The sequence below is a fragment of the Lissotriton vulgaris genome, chromosome 8 (genome assembly GCF_964263255.1).
Source record: "Lissotriton vulgaris chromosome 8, aLisVul1.2, whole genome shotgun sequence".
Lineage (NCBI taxonomy): Eukaryota > Metazoa > Chordata > Amphibia > Caudata > Salamandridae > Lissotriton > Lissotriton vulgaris.
In genome coordinates, this window is record NC_141696.1 from 689,602,411 (window position 1) to 689,627,229 (window position 24,819).

Genomic DNA, 24,819 nt, shown 5'->3' on the forward strand with positions numbered 1-24,819 from the left:
CTGTACCCCATAACCCAAACCTAGCCCTGAACCCTAAAAATACCCCTGTACCCCATAACCCAAACCTAGCCCTGAACCCTAAAAATACCCCTGTACCCCATAACCCAAACCTAGCCCTGAACCCTAAAAATACCCCTGTACCCCAAAACCCAAACCTAGCCCTGAACCCTAAAAATACCCCTGTACCCCATAACCCAAACCTAGCCCTGAACCCCAAAAATACCCCTGTACCCCATAACCCAAACATAGCCCTGAACCCTAAAAATACCCCTGTACCCCAAAACCCAAATAAATAAATGTTTTAAAAAAGATAAACTTACCTATACTTACTTTGTAATGGCATGCGTTGTAATAGCATCTGCTATGTAATGTCATGCGTTGTAAAGGCATGCGTTGTAAAGGATCCTGCGTTGTAATAGTTGCGTTGTAACAGTAGTCCGTTGTAACAGTTGCGTTGTAACTGTTGTTTCCCAGTACAAACTATGCAGTACAGCACGTAATCAGAATTCCGTGTACTATGGTAATTGCCACACTTCCTGCAAATTTAATCAGCTAAAATATTTCGGAATCCACAGGTGAAATTGTGCAGTAAATACCAATACAAGAAAAGTTTGATGCTATAAATATTGAATTGTCAATGATGCAATTAGCCATTTTCAAGTGAAAATTAGGACTAGAAAGTATTTACACCACCTAATTAACACGTCACCCCTGGAGTCGTTTTGTACAGGGAATGGTAAGTACCTCACCACACTCAAGCCCACTGATAATCAAAGCTGCTATCATCCTTTTGTTGAGAGACCAGGAGAAAAACCTCTCAAATCATGGAGCTTGTGTCACTCACTGCGTGCCTGAAAATCAGTCGGAGCTGGAAGTTGGCTGGTGACATATTAGCAAGCCCGTTAGAAGAAATCTGACTGATTCAAAATTATTTTGTGCAGCAATCTAGATGAAAGGAAACCTGCATCTTCTGGAGTGAAAAACATTAAGCCTGTTGTGAAAACATTTGTGACCAGTCATTGCTCAAGAGAATCCTGACTCAAAGAGCCACCATTGAGACAACTGACCAGGGGAACTAGTAGTGGCAATCATTGATCCTCACATTCTCAATCGACCTCTGGTTGTGCCTTTCCTTGTTTTAAGATGTTACATACAGTAGTCTTCACCCTTTTCACATCTACAAGGGTGTTCTTGATAGCTCAAAATTAGTTATATGTCATATTGGTGCCTTGGAAAGGTTGTTCATTTTGGGTCTGACATATAATAACATGCTGATGTTTCTGAAAGACCACAAGGGCATTTGGTCAGTCAAATGCCAAGCCAACGTCTATAGCTCATGGAATGTGTTGCAAATTAGATTCTGTCATCTTATTCTCCCTTTATGTTTCACTTCTCACTAACCTTGTTTTTGGGCTCTTACTGTGAGTGAGCCTCACTATCTGAGTCTCATTCACTGTACATTCATAGTAAATTGAATGAAAGTGTTAACACTAATGTCCACCTTTTAAGATAAGGGCACTGGTGTGTAGCTAGGCTAGGAGGCTCTGCTGGTTACATGTGCATACATGTGCTCAGATGTGTGCACAGGCATGTGCACGTGTGCAGGCTATCCTGGTGCTGAAATGGCCCTTCAAGGATTGATACCGAGCTGGGTAGCTCTTATAATGTTATAGGGCATTCCTAGTTGGCATTCATAGTGTCCTCTTTAGTTCTTACTGAAATGTTGTGGCGCTTAAACTGTATCACACATTACACATGACCCACTTCTTGGGAAAGGAAGGGGGAAAAAGAGGTGGGGAGGAAATTAGCATCTGTTAATTAGCAAATGGGCAGTGGAGGGGGGCCAGACCTCTGGAGCCCAATGCAGAAGTGGCTCATCTTTGATGTTTTTGAGGAAAGGGATCAGGCAGCTGTGTCAGCTAGAGTAGTAGCTGATGCTCTCAGGACAGCTCTTACCTTAGTCAACTTGAAGCTGCCATATTGGAATGTTCCACAATGCTGTGCAGCAGGGTTGGGAAGGGGTAAAGTAATGATTCATCCCCTAAGCTTGACCAGGTGTGCCTAGCTTCTAGAACTTTACACTCCCACTTAAAAACCTCTACACAACGGAAAGACAGATGAGAAGACTCTGAAACTGGTAACAGAGAAAGAACACCTAGCTGGAAGGAGAAGCCTCATGATGCTCCTGCAGAGGTAGGGTTTGGACCTTTGGGTTGAATGGCTCTCTCAAGGATAGTGTCATTGCCACTTTTGCGCCCCTGTAGAGCCCTTTGAGGGAATGGACCTGCTGGTGCGGCCTGAATGGTTCTCCTGAAACTTCTATGGACGGTCCCTTGACTTAACTGAGACACAGGTGCGCAAGAAGTAGCGAGGCCGTGAGACTTGTAGAGTGCAGCAGGAAGGGAGTTGTGGTTGTTGATTGCAGAGGGGTTGCACAAGATATATTGCTAAGTTGGTGAAGAGCACCAGCCAGAGGACAACTCTAATGGATAGGGCTGTCTACCAAGAGCAAAATCTTCAGGATTATCAAGACTAGCCATATGAGGCTAGAGAAATCATTATTTACTGCTTGGGGCCCCCAGGGGACTAATAGGAGAATGAAGGACATGGCTCTTATTTTTCTTACCTGAAAATATCATTGGATGGGCCAGGTCCTGGGGTTGTTGCAACACTGTATTTATTCCTTTTGGGGAAGGGGGTGTAGGAACGTAGGATCTGCTTCTTATGGTTACCTCCACTTTTTGCTGGATGTTTCACAGTTTTTGACTAGTCTGACTGGGATCCTGCTAATCAGGACCCCAGTCTATCTGCTTTCTCCCTAACATTGTTATGCATGTACTTTAGTACTCTCCAGATTGGATATTGGGGTACCCTTACAAGTCCATAGTATATGGTACACATGTACCCAGAGCATAGGTACCCCAGAGGCCTCCCCTGGGCTGAAGCATGTTTTATGCCACCCATGAGAGACCATGCAAAATGGAACTACAGGTCTGCTACTGCAACCTGTGTAAGATGGTGCTTGCACCTATCTATAGGTCACTACACTTAAATAGTATAAGTACCCCATAGCAGGCCTTAACAATTCTGAAGGCAGGGTGCCACTGAGCATGAGCAGAGCCTCTCTGCAGCCTTTGGAGACCATTGTTCCGGGTTGTCTGTGACTCAGCCGGACATATAGGTAGAGGTGCATTATAATCTCGCGGTAAATGCTATCTCGAAAACGGCTGCATAGAAACATATCGTGTTTGGTATAAAACACATTGGAATCATAACTCTACCGCGGTAACAGGTGTGGGAGGTATGATTACACCCTTCATAAGGAAGCTTTGTGGGGTCACTGGTCTACCCGGTGCCAGCCTTCTCGACCCTGTTAGCACAAAATGGATGCTGCCAACCAGAGAAACATTTCTGCCCTCCTGCTTCTGAGACAAGCTCAAGCAGAGGAAGGCAGCACAATAGGCATCCTGTCAGAGGGAGATGTGACCACCTCCCAGACAGGATTTAGGGCTGGGTGGGTACACTCTGAGAGTGCCTGAAAGTCTGGACTTGGGGCGTATTTGTTGTCCTCATGCATAGTCCATCTCAAACCAGTTCTGGGAGCCATTGGCTCCTGCTAAAGCGCAAAACTGGACAAAGGACATGGGTGTAACCACCCCTCTGTCCTAACACTCCCCTAGGATAGTCCCTCAAATCTATCCAACCCTCTCCCATGGGTACCAAATGGCTTACCTGGCTGTAAATCTTTACATTTTACGTGGACAAGATTATACAAGAAGAAACCATTGACCTTCGATCGTCTGGACACTCTGGACTTCGCTCAACTTCGACTGGGTCCAACTTTGTCTCCCTCTCCATCCAAAGCTTTGTCTGTGCCCTTGCTCCATACAGTCTCCATGCAGGACCTGTGGTGCACTAAGGACAACCAAAGCATCTCCCTTGGAGTGAAGGAGTCTCTCCCCTGCAACTGCAGGCACTGTAACGCAACTGACAGGTCTGCTGCTCCTGAGCTCCTGTGGACTCTGAAGATTTCAGTGACACAGGAGGTGTTTTTTGAAGGTACCTGAGGTTGCTCTGCCCTTTCAGCAAGTTTGGGGCCAGTATCCTTCGTGCGGATTGCATAACCCGAACCCCTGGGCACTGCATCCATTTACAGTTGCATATGCTTGTTGGCAATTCCTGAGATTGTGCATTGGACTCCGTGTAGTCCTCACCCTGAGCAGTAATTGCACCAAAGAACTCCAGCCTCCTCACACCGAGTGCTCCGTGGACTGGTACTTTGCAATCATGCTCAAGATCTCCTCGCGACTACCGGTCCTGTGGCCTGTGGGTCCCTCTGAGGGTCATCTTTATTTCTGTTGGGCTTTTCCAGTTGCACCAGATGTGCTCAGACTCCCCATTTATTGGTGAGTCTCTTGGACCTTGCTGGTCCACACCGTAACCTTCTTGACCTTCCTGCATGGGTTGCTTTTGCCAAGGCTTGAGGGTGCTTCCGCTCGACACCGATCCCTCAGCACTCGACATCCTTCGTGGGACAGCTCACCTCCGGCTCCTGGTCATCCTTGACATCTCCTGGTCCTCGTGGCTGCAGAGTCAAGCATCCCTTCTTCGCACCTGACATCTGTGGGCATTCGTCTACCGAGCCCCTGGTCACCCTGAAGTGACCCAGACTCTGTCCCCTCTGCTTTTAGTTTCCTTCCTTCCAGAATCCAGGATTGGATTCCCACAGACCCTCTTCACCTTCATGGCAGATGTACTTCTTCACAGCCCTCCAATGAGAATGACAGCCGTTTCTGACACCACTCCAGACCTATGCACCTGACTCCTCTGGGATAGGTAACTCTGGTACTACGGTATTCACGGGTGGGTTGGCTCTCCCACCTCTTAAGTTCCAAAGGGTTTGCTTGAAGTCGTCCTAGAAGGGTCCTTAAACTTTAAAACTGCAACCGCGACTTTCCCATTGAATTATACAGAGCCCGCTGTTGTGTTAACACACTGCACCCGTCCTCCGTGGGGTCCCTATCTACTCACCTTAGGTGGTTCCTTGGGGTCCCAGCAATTCATCGTGTTCTAGACCTTGTCTTGAGTCAAGTTGTGATTGTTATACCACTATTTTAGTATATGGTTTGGTCTCCCCCGGAGCCTACTGTGCATTGATCTACTTACAATTGTTCTACTGAGCTTGTATTGTGTGCTTTGTGTTCTATCCTCGTGTAGAGGATATTAGAGAGTGCTATATTAATAAATACATATTTTTATATAACTAGTGTGTGGTTTTCCTTTCATTTACTCAATATAGGAGGTGATATTCTGATAAAAGAAGCTGCTTTACATTCCTTCAAGATTAAGCCTAAAGGCTGCTCTAGGATAGCTTTCTAAAGGTTATCTTTGACCTCTTACATCATAAGGGTCATTTGGACTGGTGCAAGGTGCCCACTTTAATTAGTGGACAGCTTATACCAGACCCACTTCTCACAGGGGGCATGTGGAGGTACCACTTCCCGACCATCATTTTCTCGCTTCCCAAGCATGTTGTCATAATTTTCTTGTTCTTCTTGTTGACCAGAGACTAAGGGCCCAAATTACAGATGTAAACTTAGACTTCAGGTCTTAAATTAGACTTTAAGTCTAAGGGTCCAATTCACAAAGGCAAACTCAGACTTCAGGTTTAAGCTTACCTCTATGAATTGGGCCCTTAGACTTCAGATCTAAACTTTGACTTCAGTTTACTTTTGTGAATCGGGCCCTGAGACTCTATCAGCTACAATAGCTCTTTACAGTGGACTATACCGATAGATGAACATTCTGACCTATGCAGACACAATGTCCTTACATTCTTGTAAACCCTCCATAGCAGGCTAAACCTGCCAATAAAGGCCCACACCCGAGTAATTGACCCAAGCCGAATGGGGCCACTTACAATAAGGGAGTGGCCCTTTAGTAGCCACCACAAGCCTTTGGGCATGCACAGTGCACAACACGCGACCAGGCCCTGTACCCAACTCCCCACGAATGAAAAATCCCCTGAACCAAATGGAGTTTACATAGGAAGACTATTTTTTGTTTGGCTAATAACTTTGACGCTGTTTGAAAAATCTGCAAAAAGCTTTCCTCCCAAAAAGTTCACCCACTTCAGCTCCTTCCTGGAAAGTTTCAGGGAGATCCATCAGTAGGGTTCAAGAAAAAGGGGATCCGAAAGCTTTGATTTCCTATGGTAATTGCAATAGGAAACGTTGCTCTATGCTACAGAAAGATTGGCTGAATGGGAAACACCAAATTTGGCAGGGAATTGGAACTTTTCTCAGGAAGAGTGCTTTTTAGTAGCTGGTGTAAAGCCATAAGCTATTTCGAAGAAATTTGTGTTTAAAGTGGTTCTTGGGTGGTGATGAAGTGGTTAAAAAGTTAAGTATATCTTGATGGTTGGTCCTGCGGGACTCCTGCCAGATTTTTGAGGTACAGTAACTTTAAAAACAGGCACATCCATTGGCTGGAGGAGCGTTTTTTCCAAATTGCCATTTTGGTATCATGGACTGGTCCTAACTAAGCAGTACTGAGTGATCTGATAGGCTGGCATGTAATTCAGAGACAAATGTTGCAGCCACCATTACGTGACTTGGGGACTGAGTCTGCATGTCCTGAATTTATGTTTAAAAAAAGTAGTATAATGGGGCAGAATACTGTGGTACTCACACAAGAACTGCTGCACACACTTTGGCCCTCATGATACTGCAATACCAAAGTATGAGCATCAGTCTCCTTGAAAATATTTAAAAAATAATTAAATAAACTATGAGTTGGGTGTGCTCAGACAGATGTGCATCTCCAAAGCTAAGGCATGTGCCAGGGCCAGCGGCCAATAGCTTCTTTTGCACAGTCAAAGGTGGGGGGCTGGTTACCCATATTGTGTTGGCCACAGGGCCTGGCTGTGCACAGGAGGGGGCTGGCCCCCCACAGCAATGTGTTGTCCACCAGTGGCAGGGTTGGGAGCTGGCCTTCAGCCGTGCATATCTGGGGTTGGCCTCCTATGGGGTGATGGGTGATGGGTGCAGGTCCTGCTTTCTAACCCCTGTTGTGCACAGTCGAAGGCTGTGCTCAGAAAGGGATTTGGGTGAATATGATTTTTTTTAAACAGAAAGCGACTGAAAAAACACAAAGGATGTAGTGAGCAGGCCCCTGTACCAGCTCCCCTTGCTGCACAATTGCATTGATTCAGTTGATGCCAGCTTGCCTTCTGTTCACATTGTTAATATTTGCCTTCAGTCTCTTTGTACTCCATGCCTGTAGTTCTCTGCTTGTGTCAATTTGACTTTGTACATGGTATTATTTTGCCTTTGTTTTTCCTGGGTTGTGCCTGGTATCTAGTGACCTGTGCTTTTTTGCCAGTTTTTTTTTGTTTTGTTACTTATGCCGAGTGGAGCCATTCCACCCCCCCCCCCATTTTCATATTCTCCAGCCTTCATGGAGACCACAGAGTGACCCCATTGAGCAGATCTCTGTACCAGTTCCTCTTGCTTCCCAATTGCTGTGTTTCAGTTGATGCCTGCTTACCCTTTGTTCTCATTGTAATTCTTTGCCTTCAGGTTCATTGTACTCCATGCCTGTTGTTCTCTGTTTGTGTCGATTTGACTTTCACCTGTTATTCTTTTGCTTTTGTCATTTGTGGTTCATACCTGGTATCTAGTGACTTGTGCTTTTTTCTGTATGTTACTTTTGTTTTGTAATTTGTACCCAGCAGTGCCCACTGTCACGTTTTCCTGCTCTCCTGCCTTCCTGCTGCTCCTAATTCCCAACACTCCTCCCACTTCCAGGACCTACTTAATGGAGGCTGTCACGCTTAGCCCCAGTAACTCTGACCCTCTGGTCACCCACAGATACTATCCCGCAGAACTCCAAGCCCTGGACACAGCAACAACAACTGTTGCCTCACATCTCCTCCATAAACGGTTGGACCTTTCACCTGCTGCCACTGCTTCTTCACCTGGAACCCAGCACAACCCACCCTTATAGAATCCTTTACCACCCCCACTGCACCAGCTGTGACTGCCGCAGAACAACTTTACTGCCTCCGACTCATTGCAGATCACTCTGCAAACAAGCCACCATCACCACTCTCACTCCTGACATTGTCTTCATTGCCGAGATCTGGTTCAACCCCTCCGCCACCCCAAAAATCACCACAGCAATGCCAATCACTGAACTGCACCAACAAACACAGAAGTGGCAACTCCATCATCTACAGAGAGACCATCCATTGCACCACCACAGAAGATGACATTACACCAATTATGGAGCACCCTCATGCCCACGCCCCGGCTCCTGCAACACCATTCCTGCATTCATTGATCCACTGGCTATCAACCCCAAACACTACATCTACTTCCTGAGACCTCAACTTCCACCTCAATGACCTCAAAGACACTGACCAATCTTCATGGCCAGCAACAGAGCCATGGCCTCTCCACAACAACTGACACCATCTACAGTCCTCCCCTTGCCGCATGGGAACTGCTCACCATACAGAGCACCACAGCCATCATGAACTCCATCCACTCTGGAGCACTCACAGACCCTAGCCCCCACCACTTTTTCAACCTCAGGAGCATGGAAATCAGAGGCGAACTAACCTCTACTCTCAATATATCCGTCACCACGGCCACCTTCCCCAATGAATGGAAACATGCAGAGAACAGACCCTTCCTCAAGAAACCCTCAGCTGAACCCAGCTATCACATAACTGTTCCTCATCTCTTTGCTCCCCTTCCACGCCAAAGTCCTCAGGAAGGCCACCAACCAACAACTCACAGAACACCTGGAGAACAACAAACTGCTGGACACTTCCCAGACCAGCTTCCACACCAGCAACAACACCGAGACCACCCTATTCGCTGCCACAAAGGCCATCACAACCCTTCTTGACTGGGAGTGCCATTGATCTACTCGACTTCTCATCAGCGTTTAACACCATATCCCACCATAACCTTATCAAGAGACAATGCCCCATGGCGATCAAGGGAGGCGCCCTCAGATGAATTGCATCCTTCCTCACAGGATGAACCCAGGGAATCCGCCTACCACCCTTCATGTTGAAACCCAAGAGCATCATCTGCTGCATCCCGCAAGGTTCATCCCTCAGCCCCACCCTGTTCAACACCTACATGACGCCCCTGGCCAACATTGTCAGAAGTCATGATGCCACCAAGCTCATCCTCTCTCTCTTAGAAGACCCTCCACCAGAAGACTAAATTCCACAATTGCTTGATGAGTATCGTTGAATGGATGAAGACCAATTGCCTGAAATTCAACACAGAAAAGGCTGAAATGCTGCTCTTTGGAAACAACACCTGCCTGTGGAACAGCATCTGTTGGCCTTCCAAACTCGGTCCCACACCCACACCAATAGACACGTCCACAACCTTGGCATCATCCTGCACAGTAAACTCACCATAAAATGCCAGTTCAATGCAGTCACCACCGCTTGCTTCCACACCCTTGCTCTGAAAAATCTTTAGATGGCTCCTAGTTGACACCAGGAAAACTGTCATTCAAGCCCCAGTCATGCACCTTATGCAAGAATTACCACGTAACCCTTGAAGAGACTCCAGACGATACAGAACTCAGCTACCAGACTATTCCTTAAAATGGACCTACATCTCCTCCACTGGCTCCCCATCCAGAAATGATGCCAATTCAAGTTACTGGTTTATGCCTACAAAGCCCTCCATGACCAAGGACTGGCCTGCATCAACCACTGCCTGAACTATCACCATCCCTCCAGACATCTGCACTCTGCCTCCCTTGCTCTCCCTCACACCCCCCACATCCGTCAAAGCCACAGCGGATGACGCTCCTTCTCCTACCTCGACGCCAAATACTGAAACGTTCTTCCACTCCACCTCCAAACAGCACTCTCTTTCTCAAAATTCAGACGGGTACTGAGCACCTAGCTCTTTGATTGAGTGCAGCAGAATCCTAGCACCTGGATAACCTCACGGGTAATTAGCCATGCTCTACAAATGCTGATTGATTGATTGACATTTTAGTTAGGTATGGTGATAAGATTTTATCTTACTTAATAAAAAACTGAAATTCACTGAAGAAACAAACAAATGGTAAAGTGACCTGAAAATTAGGTATGTTAATATGATCTTAGCCTACTTTTATAAAACCTGCACAATTCGTTGAAAAAGCAAAGGTTAAAGTACTAACCTCTTGACTTGAAATTGCTGGTCATGGGAAGTCTTTAAGAGGGTAATCCCACTACGGTAAATAGGAAATTGCCCCCTGTTGTAACATATTGAATTACTTGAAGCTCACAAACCCTATAGGACGCTGTCACAACAATCACTGGAGATTGTCATCAGTGATATCATCAATTATGTAATATGATATGCCACAAGCGATGTCATGAACACTGTCATATAACATGTCATGTCAAAATAATAATAAAAATAGTTATAATAAAGCACAGATATATTTGGATCCAAGTGCATCACTTGGACCCCTGAGTTTATGCAATACAACTTTGAATATCTGTGTTGTGTTCCTTATGCATGTATACCCTGTCTGTGTGTTTATGTAACTGTGTTTTTTTTTGCTCTACTCCTACCGTAGAACAAATAATAATAAAAAAAATCCTTTGACTCTCTTAAATGCACTACTCTGTCTCATCCTATACCTCTTTCACTATATATTCTACCTACACTCTCTGACTCATCCCACACCTCACTCTACTACTAGGATCTCCAAAATAACCCTTTCTGGACTCTTCCCGCCTCTATCCCTCCATGGCTCACCCCAAGCCTCGTTTTACTACTATGATCTCCCTAATCCCTTTCTAGAGACTCTTCCCTCCTGCATCTGTCCTTTACATATCCCATACCTCACCTCACTACTATGATCCGCAAAACAAACACCCTCCATTATCCTACTCAATCCAACTAACAGACATGCATGTACACCACTCAAAGGAACTCATTTTTCCCTAAACTAATCCACCACTAATTCTTTTTGGGTTCCGGAGTAGCATATTACTTGCTGAAAAGCGCTTCAAAGCCTCTTCAGGGGTAGTAAGTGCTATATAAAACAATTACAATGTAATATGTGAGGTGATAAGCAGTGCATAGTGGGGCTCAAGTCATAGTTATCTCAGTAAACTATAACTGGTTAATTTCAGATTTCAGTGTTTTTTGGTCCTTAAACGTTAGTTTTTGTGTTATTTCAACTCCTAACTATAATGTTATTTACATTTGTGTTTTTTCAATGATGATTTATACAACACGTATGTCTTTAGCATACACGCCTTTACCATGAAATTCAAGTGTTTTACAGGTACGTACAAACCCATTACCAATACATATATGTGTATATATATATATATATATATATATATATATATATATATATATATATATATATATATATATATATATATATATATATATATATATATATATATATATATATATATATATATATATATATATATATATATATATACATATGGGTTTATACTTACCTGTAAAATAGATACATTAATGGGGTTAAGGCAAAGTAGTTGTAAAAGATAGTTGTTTTTAAAACTTTAGTGATTTAGGATAAGTAGTGGTTAAGGAGTAGTTGTTTAGACTGTAGTTGTGAGAGTGGTAGTTGTTCCGTCATATAACCTTCTTCCTAGCCAGGAATGTGTTCCACATTAAACTGAAATTGGGGCAACTTAGTAGACAACCTAGCTATGCGGGGAGAATAACCTTTACTACTTGTCCCTCCCAGTATACATACTAAAGGTTTGTGGTCTGTCTGCAGAGTGAATCTTCTACTCCATAAGTAGCATCAACATTTTGCTAATGCCCACCAGCATGTCAACAGCTCCTTTTTGATAACTGAGTAATATAACTCAGCATTACGAAGTGCTTGTGATAGAAAGCCAATGGTCATTCTTCTTGGTCAATCATCTGGGTAAGAACAGCACTTAACCCATGATCGCTTGCATTAACTGTAAGAAAGCATGAAAATGCGGGATCATAGGGTTTTAAAGCTTTGCCCTCGACCAGTTGTTTTTTCACACATTCAAAAGCTTTTTGACAACTCTCATCCCACAGAACCTCTATGATTTTAAAAAGAAGGTTGGATATTGGTCTGACTCTGGTAGCATAATCAGCTATAAATCGAGAATAAAATTCACTCAAAGCAAGAAAAGTTTTTTCCCAACCTTGTCATTTGGAGGGGGTGCCTGTAATGTAGCATTTACTAATCCTGGCCTGGGTATAAGACCAGTGCTGGAAATCTTGTGACCAAGATATACCACCTATTGTGGTAGGAATTCACACTTTTCACAATTTAAAACCATACCATGGTTCTGGCATATAGAAAAAACGTTGTGTAAAATGTTATCATGGGTCTGCCTATCATGTGTATAGATTCATGTACGGCTCACGCTTGATACAAGCATAGATAAATAGATAAATATAAAATATGATGTCTGTACATAAATGCTTTCTCGTAGGATGATGGGGAAATTAACCTTATAGTGGCCCTGGATTTCATAAAATGGATATATGTTATAAATATGACCAGATCTGTTTGACTTTTTTATTAAATTTTAATTAGTGTTCTGCATTTGACGCATATTCGTCGAAAATTAAAAAACTTTCTCCCGATGCCGCAAATAAAACGTAGATGTATGTCCGTTTCATTTTACGGACGAAATCTTTGTATTGGTCTGTTTAGTCTGCTCTTTGTTTCTCGGTTTTGGTAACCCGGAAGAGAAACATTCAATATCCTGCCAAAAAAATGTGTGCGCAATGTTTAGTATTTAATAAGCCCAGTTTGTCAGCTTAGTAACCTCGAGTTCCAGAACCCCATATACACGGAGGCGCGCTACCCATAAGCAGGTATGTTGATAGGGTGTCCTAAAAATTAAACTGTGTAGTGGACACTACGTGTGGACAAGACATTGACCGATAGGTTTATATTTCAGACTGCAGGCGGTCTCGCATTTGTGAGGGATAGCTGTATCGGAAAAGAACAGCCACTGCGTGCAAACATATATCAAGGTACATTACCTCCTTGCCGCATGCTTTCTAAAATGTATTTATCGACGCATGCATACCTGTTATAAAATGGATTTATCGAGGTGTGCATACTTGTTCCCTGCACATTATTATCACGTTACTCGTAATGATAATATCTTACTAGGGCACCGCCCTTTAAACTTACGCAGATGTCCGTGCAATGGCTAGTTAGAAAATATATATATACCTAATAAATACAAAGATGTGTATGCCGAATCAAGACAGGGTAATAGCTCTAAATGAGTAAAACAGGTTTTCAAGTGCCTTTAGAGTCCACGCTAACCTCATAGATGTATATATACTCTATATGTTTTTTCGAGCCTTGTGCCAGTTAAGCTTGAGTAAAGTGTATGTATACAACTTTTAAATGACACACTTTGGGATCCATTTATTTTTAATGGGCTCCCCCATTATCAGGTTAGACCTAATGCGATGTTTACCACTAATCATCTGAGACATTTGTCCGACGCTGTTTGACTTATTTATCAACTTCGCATTCGAACATTTGATTATTCGTTTTCAGACCTCCGACAGGGTATCTACATTTTTACTCCCGGCAAAGCCCTGAAAGACGACAATCATACCAAAGTCCCAACGGGTGAGCATCTGACAATAATATACCACTAGTTGTGACCGCAGTGTCTACCGCCTTTTTAAGTAAATTAACATACTGTATGAACTTTATAGGCGGCAGCAGGTGGAAGTGCATCAATTTGTCTTCTAACTCGAGATCAATTGTGAAAAGGACCTAAATAGGCCTGATACCATAATAACGAGGTAATACACTTTTTTGGTCTCCAATAGAGAAATAAAGAGAGTAATTTGATCATTTAGGCCGATTTGAGGGCATTTTATGATGAGTTAATTGAAAACTGTATTTTTGTTTACATATGTATATGAGTTTATTTATAACTCTATACATAAATGTTAAGCTTAAAACTGGATAGTATCTCCACATCATCCCACAGTTTAAGCCAATGTGTATGAATTTGTTAATTTGAATTTGTCTTTCCTTCCCATGAATAACAATGTTTCAAAAAATGTTTGGGGATCAATGTGTAAATGAGTCTGTTGCAAGTATAATTGTGTGTTTCAAAACGAGTAGCAAATTGCCAATGTTGTAATCGGTAGTTAATAATAATACTTTTAATGACCATCTGTCTGATACTGTACATTTTATATTTTTGCACATTGTCCTTATATTGTGGGAATGTTTTTAATTTTATCCTGATGAAGGTGTTGGCTTGTAAATCAAGTGGCCAAAACCGAAACGCGTCGATGCCCCTGTGTATTGGGATACACTAAAATCATTGGACTATACAACATCTCCAAACCAAAGATATTTATACTAGATTGGAGGATGATTTACATAAGTCAGCCTATAGTATCCCATCATATTTTTAACCAATGTGTTGTTTTGTTCCCACCCTATGATTATTATTTGCATGTATTATATTAGGATATATTATTTATCCTTTTTATTGTGAATTTTTTAATAAATTGTGTACCTTTGTATTATTTTTGACTATTTTTACATCATTTTGATTGCTGCTCGAAATTGAAAGTGTGAACTGACTAATGTGTGTTAAAGTTGCAAGTTTTTTGTCTGCTTAGAATCTGTCCAAAGGGGATCTTATTTTTTGACATACTGTCTTTCGGAACCCTACCCCTTTGGTGTCTGGGGTCCCTTTCTTTAATTAGAGTTGCATATGGCAGAAACATCTCCCACACCATGCAGCAATTCAATACCAAGGTTCACCAAACTAACAGACAGTGTAAGGTCAGCGTTAGTAAATAGGGGAGGATAGTGCTCCTTAGCTTCACTGGAGCTCCTTGGCGCACAGCACCAGTGATGCCAGTCTCAGAACTCAGAATACGTCTATTACATAGTTAATAAAAATGACTGCATAGAGCTAAAACACTAATGCTTCATATATTAATATCAAGCGCTGATAAAATAAAAAGTAACCAGTGATGCCCGTCAAAATGAAGGAGGTGGCAGCCAAGCCATCCTCCCACCTCTACTCAATTCCTCCAGAGAAAGCTGATTATGTGCTGCATGGGTGGATGTGCAAAGCTTGTGGTTGTACAGGGCACACTACTGTCCTCATTGCTGCTGCTGACATTGGGAGCGCATGTGCTCCAGGTGTCCCGCTGATACTGGGTGGCCATGCGTCTGTTGATTATTTACATACACTTTTAGTGGCAGCCTTGTGCCTGTGAGCAAAAGGCTGCACCACTCTCACTCACCATGCAGGAACCTGCCACTGGCTTAGAGAGGCAAGTTTGGAGCAGTGGTTGGAGAAGAAACCCAATTCCCTCACAGCAAGCCCCTGGAGACAAGTTCTGAAGGGGCAGAGGGTGCTGCAGAAGAAAGATGCCACCAGAACTGTGCCAGTGCCGCAGAGTCCAGGTGCAAGCTGGAGCTAGGGTTCCCACCCAATTTCAAAGTTTGACACTCATGCGCTCGGAGACTGCAGGTTCAGCAGCAGCTGCAACTTGTGGCAGCTGCAGTTACAAGTGTCCAGAGAGGACAACAGGAGCAGATCAGCATATCATAGATGTGTTCTTGGTCCAGTGTTTCATATGTCCAACTAGAGCCAGCCTAAGCACTATGTGTGTTTTGTGTCCTTTTTTTGTTGTATTACTGCCGTCATGATCTCACGTCATCTTTCCGTCCTGTTGCACGGCCCAATGGCAGCTGTGGCCAGGAAGAGGAGGAAGTGGAGATATTCTTCTCCACCAGGCAGCAGCTGCAGCAGAGCCCACGGAAGTAGGAGCGCCTGGAGCATAGGTATTTCTGGAAGATCATAAAGCTAGGACTGGGTGCCGGTGAACTCCACACTCCAAGGAGAGAGCAGAGTGGCAAAACTCTGCAAGCTCCACCAGAGGAGTTGAGTTTATTACTCATCCCTACTCTATATACACACAAAAAAGGCGTGAGAGGAGAGTTTTTTAACTAGGTAATTGGATTGCTCTTCTATCAAATATTATGATCAAAATATTGACAAAAAGTGCAATATAACTGTAGAAACCCCTAAAGGACAATACTAGGTGAAAGAAAATTGGTTACCTCATGTGTGCCCATCTATACCATTTTTAATTTGGTAAAGAAAAGACTAGGGGCCTGATGTAGGTAATCCTAATTTACCGATTCTAAAATACCGAATTCTACTGATTCAGTATTTTAGAATCGGTAAATGCTATGTGGGAAAAAATTCGGTAAATATTACCGAATCGGTAGAATTCGATATTTACCGAATCGGTATTTACTGATTCGGTAATTCCCATTCATTCCTATGGGCCTGGAGGCCCATAGGAATGAATGGGATTTACCGAATCGGTAAATACGGATTCGGTAATGGGGGAACACATTCAAGGGTGGCAGGGTGTCACATTGACACCCCGTTGCACCCCTGAATTGTGCGTGTAAGGGCATGTATGTCTGCCACATGGCACTTTTGGAAATGCACAAAAATGCTTTTCCGAATGTTTTCGATATTTACCACCAACTTTTAGTTGGTGGTAAATACTGAATCCTTAACTATGCAATTCACTCATTTGAGTGCTCCCTCCATTGCAGATTCGGTAATTTACCGATTCGGTACTTTAAGGAATCCATATTTTACAGATTCCTTAAAATACAGATTCGGTAAATTACTGATTCTGTAAATTGGCCACCTACATCTCAAAAGCCTAATACCGGTTGGTAACGGCCGAAATTCGGTAATTTCAGCCGTTACTGACCGGTATTAGGCTACCTACATCTGGTCCTTAAAGTCTTGGCCACTAAGTTGGCATTTTATCATCAGATTGCATCTTATCATGGGTGCAAGACAAATGGAAGACCAATATTGGCCTCGTCCAGGCTCCATTTGCCCTACTTAGGTAAGCATAGTTATTCCCATAATTACTTTTGTCTTTTAAAATGCACAATGTGTTTTGTTTTAATTGTGAATGCGTAGGAATCATTTCTTTAATTTACACCCTCTCACACAAGGTTACAAAAGAGTTAGAGCTTATGACCCCACTTATGTTTTCTGATCGTCGACATTTTTTTTTACAATTCTCAAAGGTTTTTGTTAGGCCTGGGAGCCTTGTCAAGATAAACTCCGAAGTGAGTGACCCTACTTTCTATTGAAAATTAGAGAAACGTTAACACACAGTTTAGCATCTACTGTTGTTGATTCTAGTGCATGAGAAAAATAGGGTAACTTAGCTTAAATGTTTGTCTTATTTCATAGAATGACATGGTAGAATGACTGAGACAAAAAAAATCACTTTAACTGTGTGTCACCTGGCTTTAGAGAAATCACCTCTAAATTGCCAATCCATGATATATGTCTAATATCACTGTCTTTCTCTTGCAACACTTTAATGCACTCCAGTTTTTAATATTGGATATGGTGAATATCCTTTAAGGATATTACTGAATGCATTTGAAGTCAAGGTCACCAAGTGCAAACCTGATGTCCCTAGAACGTTTCCTATTGGTAAACTGCTACACAGAGTACATGCTTCTTTGAAGAAGTATATTTAATTTTAAGAAAGCTACTCATGTTGCGCTAATCGACTTGCTGCGGGTTCAATCACTAGATCAGCAAATTTGTTTCGGTTAGTAAAACATGGTATTACTCATTTGTCAATTTCTATATTGGATAATATAAAACAACCTAACTATGAAAATATGAAAAGTATGATTTGTTCTGTATATTCAGTAAATACGTCATTCTTGATCGTCCTGACATTTTCCAGAATTTTTTAAGCATTTCCTAAACGATTATGTTACCCACTATCTACACAGCTCAGATTTTCTTTGATGCTTCTTAAATCTTTGTACTGCCAAAACTGTCCCCACTACACTAGATGTGACAATAATCAGGAGAGAATGTGTGTAGATCTGGCTAAGTCGAGGTTTTGGCTTTTTGGTATGGTACTTCAAGAAGGGAAACAAGTTTCCGTGTATATGGAAAGGAAGTGATAGAAATCATCTACCAGGATTCAGGCAAAAAATTGCATGTTCCTAAGGAAGTGTAAGTATTACTTTTAATGCGGAATGTTATGATGCAGAGTTGACAGCCTTCATTTACTGTACCCCCTCTCCTTTGTGCTACAGCATTCCTTACTTATCAATCTTACACCTAGCCACTATCTGTTTGCCAAATAAAAATCTGTTATATCTAGAATATGCATTATAAATGGTTCTCAAAAAATGATTCTGTCTAGAATCTTTCTAAGATGTTTGATATTTTCTGAATTAGTATTTACATTGCAAGGTTCAACTGGGCTGTGGCACTTTCATTATTATATTAACTAGATATTATGGTGTTTCTAAAACATTCAGATCAACGAAAATAGTAAAGATGCTCCTTGTATTTATTTACATATCAGAAACAATCAGGGATGAAATGTTGATCAGTACATGGTTGCCCCTTGTAATTCTGATTTTAAAATATAGAAATAATTATGTATATAAATTTGTTTTCTTATATCCTAGCGCTTATTAGTGAATATCTAAGGCTTATTTAATGCATGGTAAAAGCTTACTAACTTGTTCATGTATCTCCATTTTATCCTTTTTTTAATGAATGTACTTTTTTTGGCTCAACTCCCACAGTCTCCTCTTTCGTAATAGTTTTTTAAAGTTTTATTTTTAATTTGAAGCAAACAATACAGGCATATAAATTAAACTAACTTGAGGCTACAATCCTATCATGCACACAGGACTTGTGAACTCATGATAACTAATGTTATTCCCAATTGACATCATATCACTGGATCTCCAGCCAGTTCTGTCTATGGGCAGATTAAAATTCGCTGCAGTGCATGAGCCATATCCAGTCCACTGCAGCATGTTTGTGAGGGTATTCAGGGGCTCTGGTGTAGTTCCACTAAATAAGCATAGAGCGGGCCCATGTGTACTTAGGTGTGGAGAAAAGGGGAGAAGCATGTTGTATGTGTTCGCGTGTTCAGCACAGGTGCTGAGGTCTCAGAGCTATTGGGCATATCTAGGAGAGACTTTTAAGTTCCCGTTCATACCCACCCTTGTCTCTATGAGTAGTAGGGCCAGTGTGACAAGTTTATGAGAGGGCTTTGCAGTATCTTTAAAATAGCCAATAAGTGCCACCATGGGTGTTCTGCTCAGATTAGGGGTTGTTATTGACTGAAGTTTGGTTTGGGCTTCTGCCAGTAAGAGTTGATTCTAGGACAGGCCCACACCATTTGCAAGATGTCAGCGGCAGAGACTGAACAACAACAGCAATTGGAATTGGGGGCAAAACCGTATAGGAGCATAGCGATGGAACTGAGTAGTAATGGTCCTCCAAGACTGTAGGTAAACACAGGCAAAGTTTATTTCCAATGTAGGGAGCTGAACAAAAGAAGAACACTCAGGAACTCCGCCGTCTCCCTGCACCAACCTCCACTGACACCAGAAGGCGAATTCAGCATTACAATGTACTGAACCTGGGTAAACAGAATGTTCTTTATCATGCAACTGAGCACAACATTTGTGTGAAACCACCAAAAGGGACAGCCACACGGATGGCTCAGCAGGTTCAATGATCCCTATGCGTTGTAAAGTTAATATTGGTAAGTATTAACTATATATAGCTAACTAATCACAATCTGAATTTTGCACAATAACTGAAGGGGCACTGTGTTGCTATACAATAGTTCAGAAATATGTCTAATTGGACTTAGAATATTATGCTCCATTTTATGGTAGCCTAGCGTCCATAAGAAAATGTATCATTAATATCATTATTTCCAAGGGGTGTAAAGAACAGTTGTTGCCGTCACAGATTTTAAAGGAATATATCATTTCAAAAATGTAACGAGAGTTTGAGAGCTGTGATTGATATAAAAAAACATACAAATATATGGCATTGCCAGAAACACATACATTTACTGTATTTTTGTGAATCTGTTATGATTTTCAAATATTGGATTGAAAAGAAAATCCCATCCCAGTGTGATACAATGAAAATAATACAATGAAAATAATTTAATATCTAGGGATGGGACAGAGGGACAAGCCTGTGGTAATGGTCTTGGCCTAATTGGAAGAGTGTCCATAGGTGAAGGACAATAGTAGTGGGATTCATTTTGTCCAGTACTTACAGAGCAATTTTCCAACTGCTACTCTATTTCCAGCCCTTGTAAGATTCCTGCCATTTGAGTTCCCATGGGTGTGAGGAATGCCTGGGCTGAACTATATGGCAGTGTGTGCAGCAAGGAAGCATGCATAAAAGACGGAGCAATGACCATTTCAAAACCCTTCTCAATGTGGGATTCTGGCTTTCAGGGGACTCAGGGAGAAGATTTACATCACATGGCACTTACCTAAAATAACCACTAATCAATTATTAAAATTGCCCTTTATGAATTTCTGATTAAGAACAGATGTAAGTCCCATGTTTACTGTGTCATATAAATCAAGTCATACCTCACTGATAATGCCCTATAGGCCAACACTGTTATGTTGTTCTTCTGAACCGAAAATCTTATTCAAGAATGTAATAGGCTAGAGCTTAACCCTGCCCAAGTCCCAGAGTTCACAGAGAAACATGTTAAAATTATTTAAGAAATTGAAATTCACTAATAAATTCTTGAGGAGGGTTATTGCCTCAGTTATGACCAGTACACCAGCCTTGCTTATTTATACCAATAATTAGTCATTATTTCTCTTAAAGTAGGCATCATCAAGGCACTGGGTGGGTACAAAACCTATCTTGGATCCAGCTCTGGTTTCACTCTCCCACTAAATACCAATTATGAAGAATAATCTGAAACAAGATTAAAGTGGTATAGTTTTAGCACTATCTCAGTGGGATGCACTTTCTAGACATTGATAGGTCTGAATCCTACCTAGTGAATGAAACTAAGATAGCCTGGTATCACATGGAATAAGATGTTTGGATATGTTGATGTAAGTAATGATGCTACTGATATTCCTTTTCACATCTGTATGTGTTCAGTGTGGGAAAGGACCTTATATTAACACACTCAAAAAGGTTTCTAGACAATGAGGCTGTATTTGAGAAGGGCATGATATCCACAGACTCACTAATGAAGAGATCATAGCTCAAACCATGAGCTGCACTAGAGAACAGTTCCTTGTTACAAGTTGTTAGAGATACATAACCAGTTTATACCCAGGATCAATGAAAAGGTGTGTGGACTACAACATTTTGGATAGTGCCTCACATGGTGAAAACTGTTGAGGAGTGGAACATATGTAGTTGACTTTAGCTTGTCTGGTTAAATGCACTTTGGTTCCATGCATTTATCTAATGAATATTTGTCTCTTTAATTTATTTTCTTTCTGTTTCTCACAAGAGAGACAAGGCATTGTTTTTGTGACTTAATCTACTACATGCATTTTTTAAAAATATGCCACATGCACTTTCTAGGATTTGCATTTGCTGAACAAAGCTTTACTCACTGTATCCTGTCAAACAATCTCCCAAGCAAGTTAGTATAGTCTAGCTACTATCCTCGTACATCTCATGGCAGACTGCTCTTAGCAAATCATTTCCAATCTGACAATTATCTTGGAAGGTTTTTTCCTTCTTATGCCAGATTCAACCTCAAGTAATGGAGCGCAGTTTAAGGATAATTGAGAATCTCAAAATACGTTAACTTATCCAAGGACTAATACATTTACTCAATCAGACCAAGACACCACACCTGTGTGGCAGAATTATTAGTAGAGATGTAATTCATGTGGAATCCCATTTTTATCTTTTTTTCTAAAGGGTACCTTTCTGGAAATGGGATTTTAATTTGGTGCGTGCGAGGATACTCATGGATTTAATAAACACAATCTGGTTAGACCAAGACAGTTCTCTTAGATAATCTCTGGCACAAGCAGCAGGTGAGCACCAGAGAATCATGTGTTAAGTTCAAGCACTACCACCAATTTTAAAGTGAAGAAGACAACCTAATAACAATCCAAAATCAGTTTAGAGAAATAGAGAAAAATTGGACAAAAAAAAGACACCCAAACAATCAAACTCGGATAAGAGCGAACAGAGATATGTAAGGGCAAACTAAAACACCAGTGTTGACTCTCAATTCATCTCTAGAGTGGGGTTGAGTAGTAAACCACTTCTGACCCAGTTTTGCCTCAGCCAACATGAGATCATTTTTGTGAAGTTAATTTTTCATTACAGTTACTTACTTTCACCATTAAATTCAGTTTTGGAACTGAGTAGAAAATAACATTGAATCAATATTTTAGCATTTTAGCTGGAGAGAATAGGAAATTAAATAATAACATCAAGGCCTGTTAAAGGAAATTTACACCTAGGCCTGTTTGTGAAAATATGTCTTAACCTACACTATAAAAACAGCTGTTGTATATTTATTCACTGTAATAACACACTCACCAAAAATGCAGGCTGATTCTTTTTTGTGCTACTCAAACCTGTGAGCTTACAAGGCACAATGTAAGGTGACCTATTAATATAAAGCATTTTTTGCTACATTGCAAAGACATTTTTCTAAAACCCATATATTTTTGTTATCATCTATGGGGTAGTTTAAATAGTCCCTGCAGCCCACATGGCATTACACCTCCATGCCTTTTGGTGCATTTTCTGCGCCATCCACCATGGTCTTCCAGGAAAGAAATATAGATCAACTGGATGCAGCCAACTTTGACAGCACAGCTTAAGTCCACGGCACACACACTGTGTCACCTAATGGCAATGTCACAGAGCACAGGTTATGAGTAAAAATAAGGTCAATAAAAAAGCGAAGCCTCTTGGATGACCATCAGAAAAGGAGAGGTTCCTACAGAGTCCAAATGTTGATGTCTTACACATTTCACTATGACCTTTATTCTTGAAAATTATTTACAATAAATAATCACTCAGGAAACACACATAATGAAAGGAGAAATAGACTCAGTGATGTTATGAAATATGTCTCTAAGCTGTGCAAGATCTATTTATAATAATTGTGAATGATGCTAGGGTATTCAATTATGTTGAAATGATTGAGATACGAAAAATAAAAGTATTCTTTTTTAATTACACTTAATTGGCTTTTCAGCAATGGTTTTTAACTCCTGTACTTTAATAGAAAAGAATAATTATCTTACCAGCCCTTCACTTTGTTTGACGTTTGCGAGTTGAATAACTTCAAGGTGAGCTGATTGGGAAACCAGTGGATCTGACGAGAGAGAGATGATGTTGTCACAGACTCCTGAGAGGGTTTTACACTGCAAGCAGAAACAAGAACATAATAGTGTTCATTGCCTAGTAGGAGATGGTTAATCCAAGCTAAAGTGTTCTGTTTCTACCAAAACGTATGCATAAAAGAGAAATATAAAGTAAAAGTATTACACGTCATCATGTGTAATAATTTTTCTTTGACGAAGACATTGCATAATGCAATTTTGTGATATATTCATTAAATGCAACTTTTTTATGATCAAGGCAACATATTTCAATTGACTAGGTGAATGTTTCAAAACGTGAGAAAGCTACCTATGCAATACAGTTTGAAGAGCTCTCGCATTAATAGGCACTGTTCACGATGAATATCTCATGAGAGAAAAAAGTGTTGTGAAGAACGTCCACCATCAGCACTGCGCAGTCCTTTTTATCGCAAGTATCCTTTGAACGTCGATCTGCTACTCACCTTCTATAAGTGCTAAAATATTTTAGAAATTTTAAATGTGATGTGTTTGTGGTTATCAGTCACACATACTGCAGCTAAATATCAAAATCAGATTTGATGCCTCCACACAACCAAGAAATTCATACATACATACATACAAATTTGAATCTGAAAGTCTCCCTTTCATATGTGCCCTATTTTACAGGCCCCCTGCCTACATGCCCAATTTTCTCCAACTATTCAGTAACATGACAGCGGAGTTGGTGATTAACCATGCCAACATTCTTTTCATAGGGGACTTCAACTACTGGCCTCATGACCCGCACGAAAGCTCTTGCTCAATTAACTTTTCTGAGTTGCTCAAAGGCTGGAATTTCACCCAGCACATTGAAGTTGCCACCCATGTTTAGGGACATACCCATGATCAGGTCTGGACCTTAAACCTCGATATCTCCAACCTCCAGATCTCGCCCTGCACTTGGTCCAACCATTCTTTTATTACTTTCACCATCACTACCCCTCCCACAGCCACATCCCCCACCCCGACCCTTTCACGACCAGGAACTGGAGCCTAGTAAACATCCCCACCCTCTTTACATTTCTCTCCACCTCCACACCTAGCACCTTTCAGCCCACCGGACCCCCAGTCTCACTTCATATTCAGGCTGAAGACCTCAACTCTTGGCTGGCCCGGGCAAGAGACAACTTTGCTCCCCTGAAAAAACTCAAAAACAAGACGCCATACAACCCCCAGCTTTGGTTCACAATGGACCTCAAAGATAGGAAACTCACCCTACGCCAAACTGAGCGAAAGTGGAGACTTGACTATTGCCCCCTAAAAAAATATATCCACCTCAGCCTAAAAGTATTACAAATCTGCCATCCTTACATCTAAAACTGAATACTTCTCCTTTAAGATCTTTGTCTCGACAAATAAAGCCAAAGACATCTTCTCCATAGTGGATGAACTTGTTAAACCCGACCGTATCATCCCCAAACCTTTGCCATCACAATCTCTCTGCGACACCCTCAGCATCTACTTTATTGATAAAAATTATCAACATCAAAACTAGCATCCCCAAGGCCATGTCACCCCCGATCCCAGTGAAGCTCCCGCAAC

The 24,819-nt window shown here is 41.6% G+C and overlaps 1 protein-coding gene across 2 annotated transcripts in view; it reads right to left on the reverse strand.

Moving 5' to 3' along the window:
* CNKSR2 (connector enhancer of kinase suppressor of Ras 2) overlaps positions 1-24,819 on the reverse strand; it is a 1,783,347-nt gene that overhangs the window by 841,680 nt on the left and 916,848 nt on the right. For both annotated transcript variants that reach the window (XM_086934554.1, XM_086934553.1), the window contains one exon: positions 23,179-23,298. In XM_086934554.1, the coding sequence (XP_086790680.1) occupies positions 23,179-23,298 (120 nt within the window). The remainder of the gene's footprint in view (positions 1-23,178; positions 23,299-24,819) is intronic.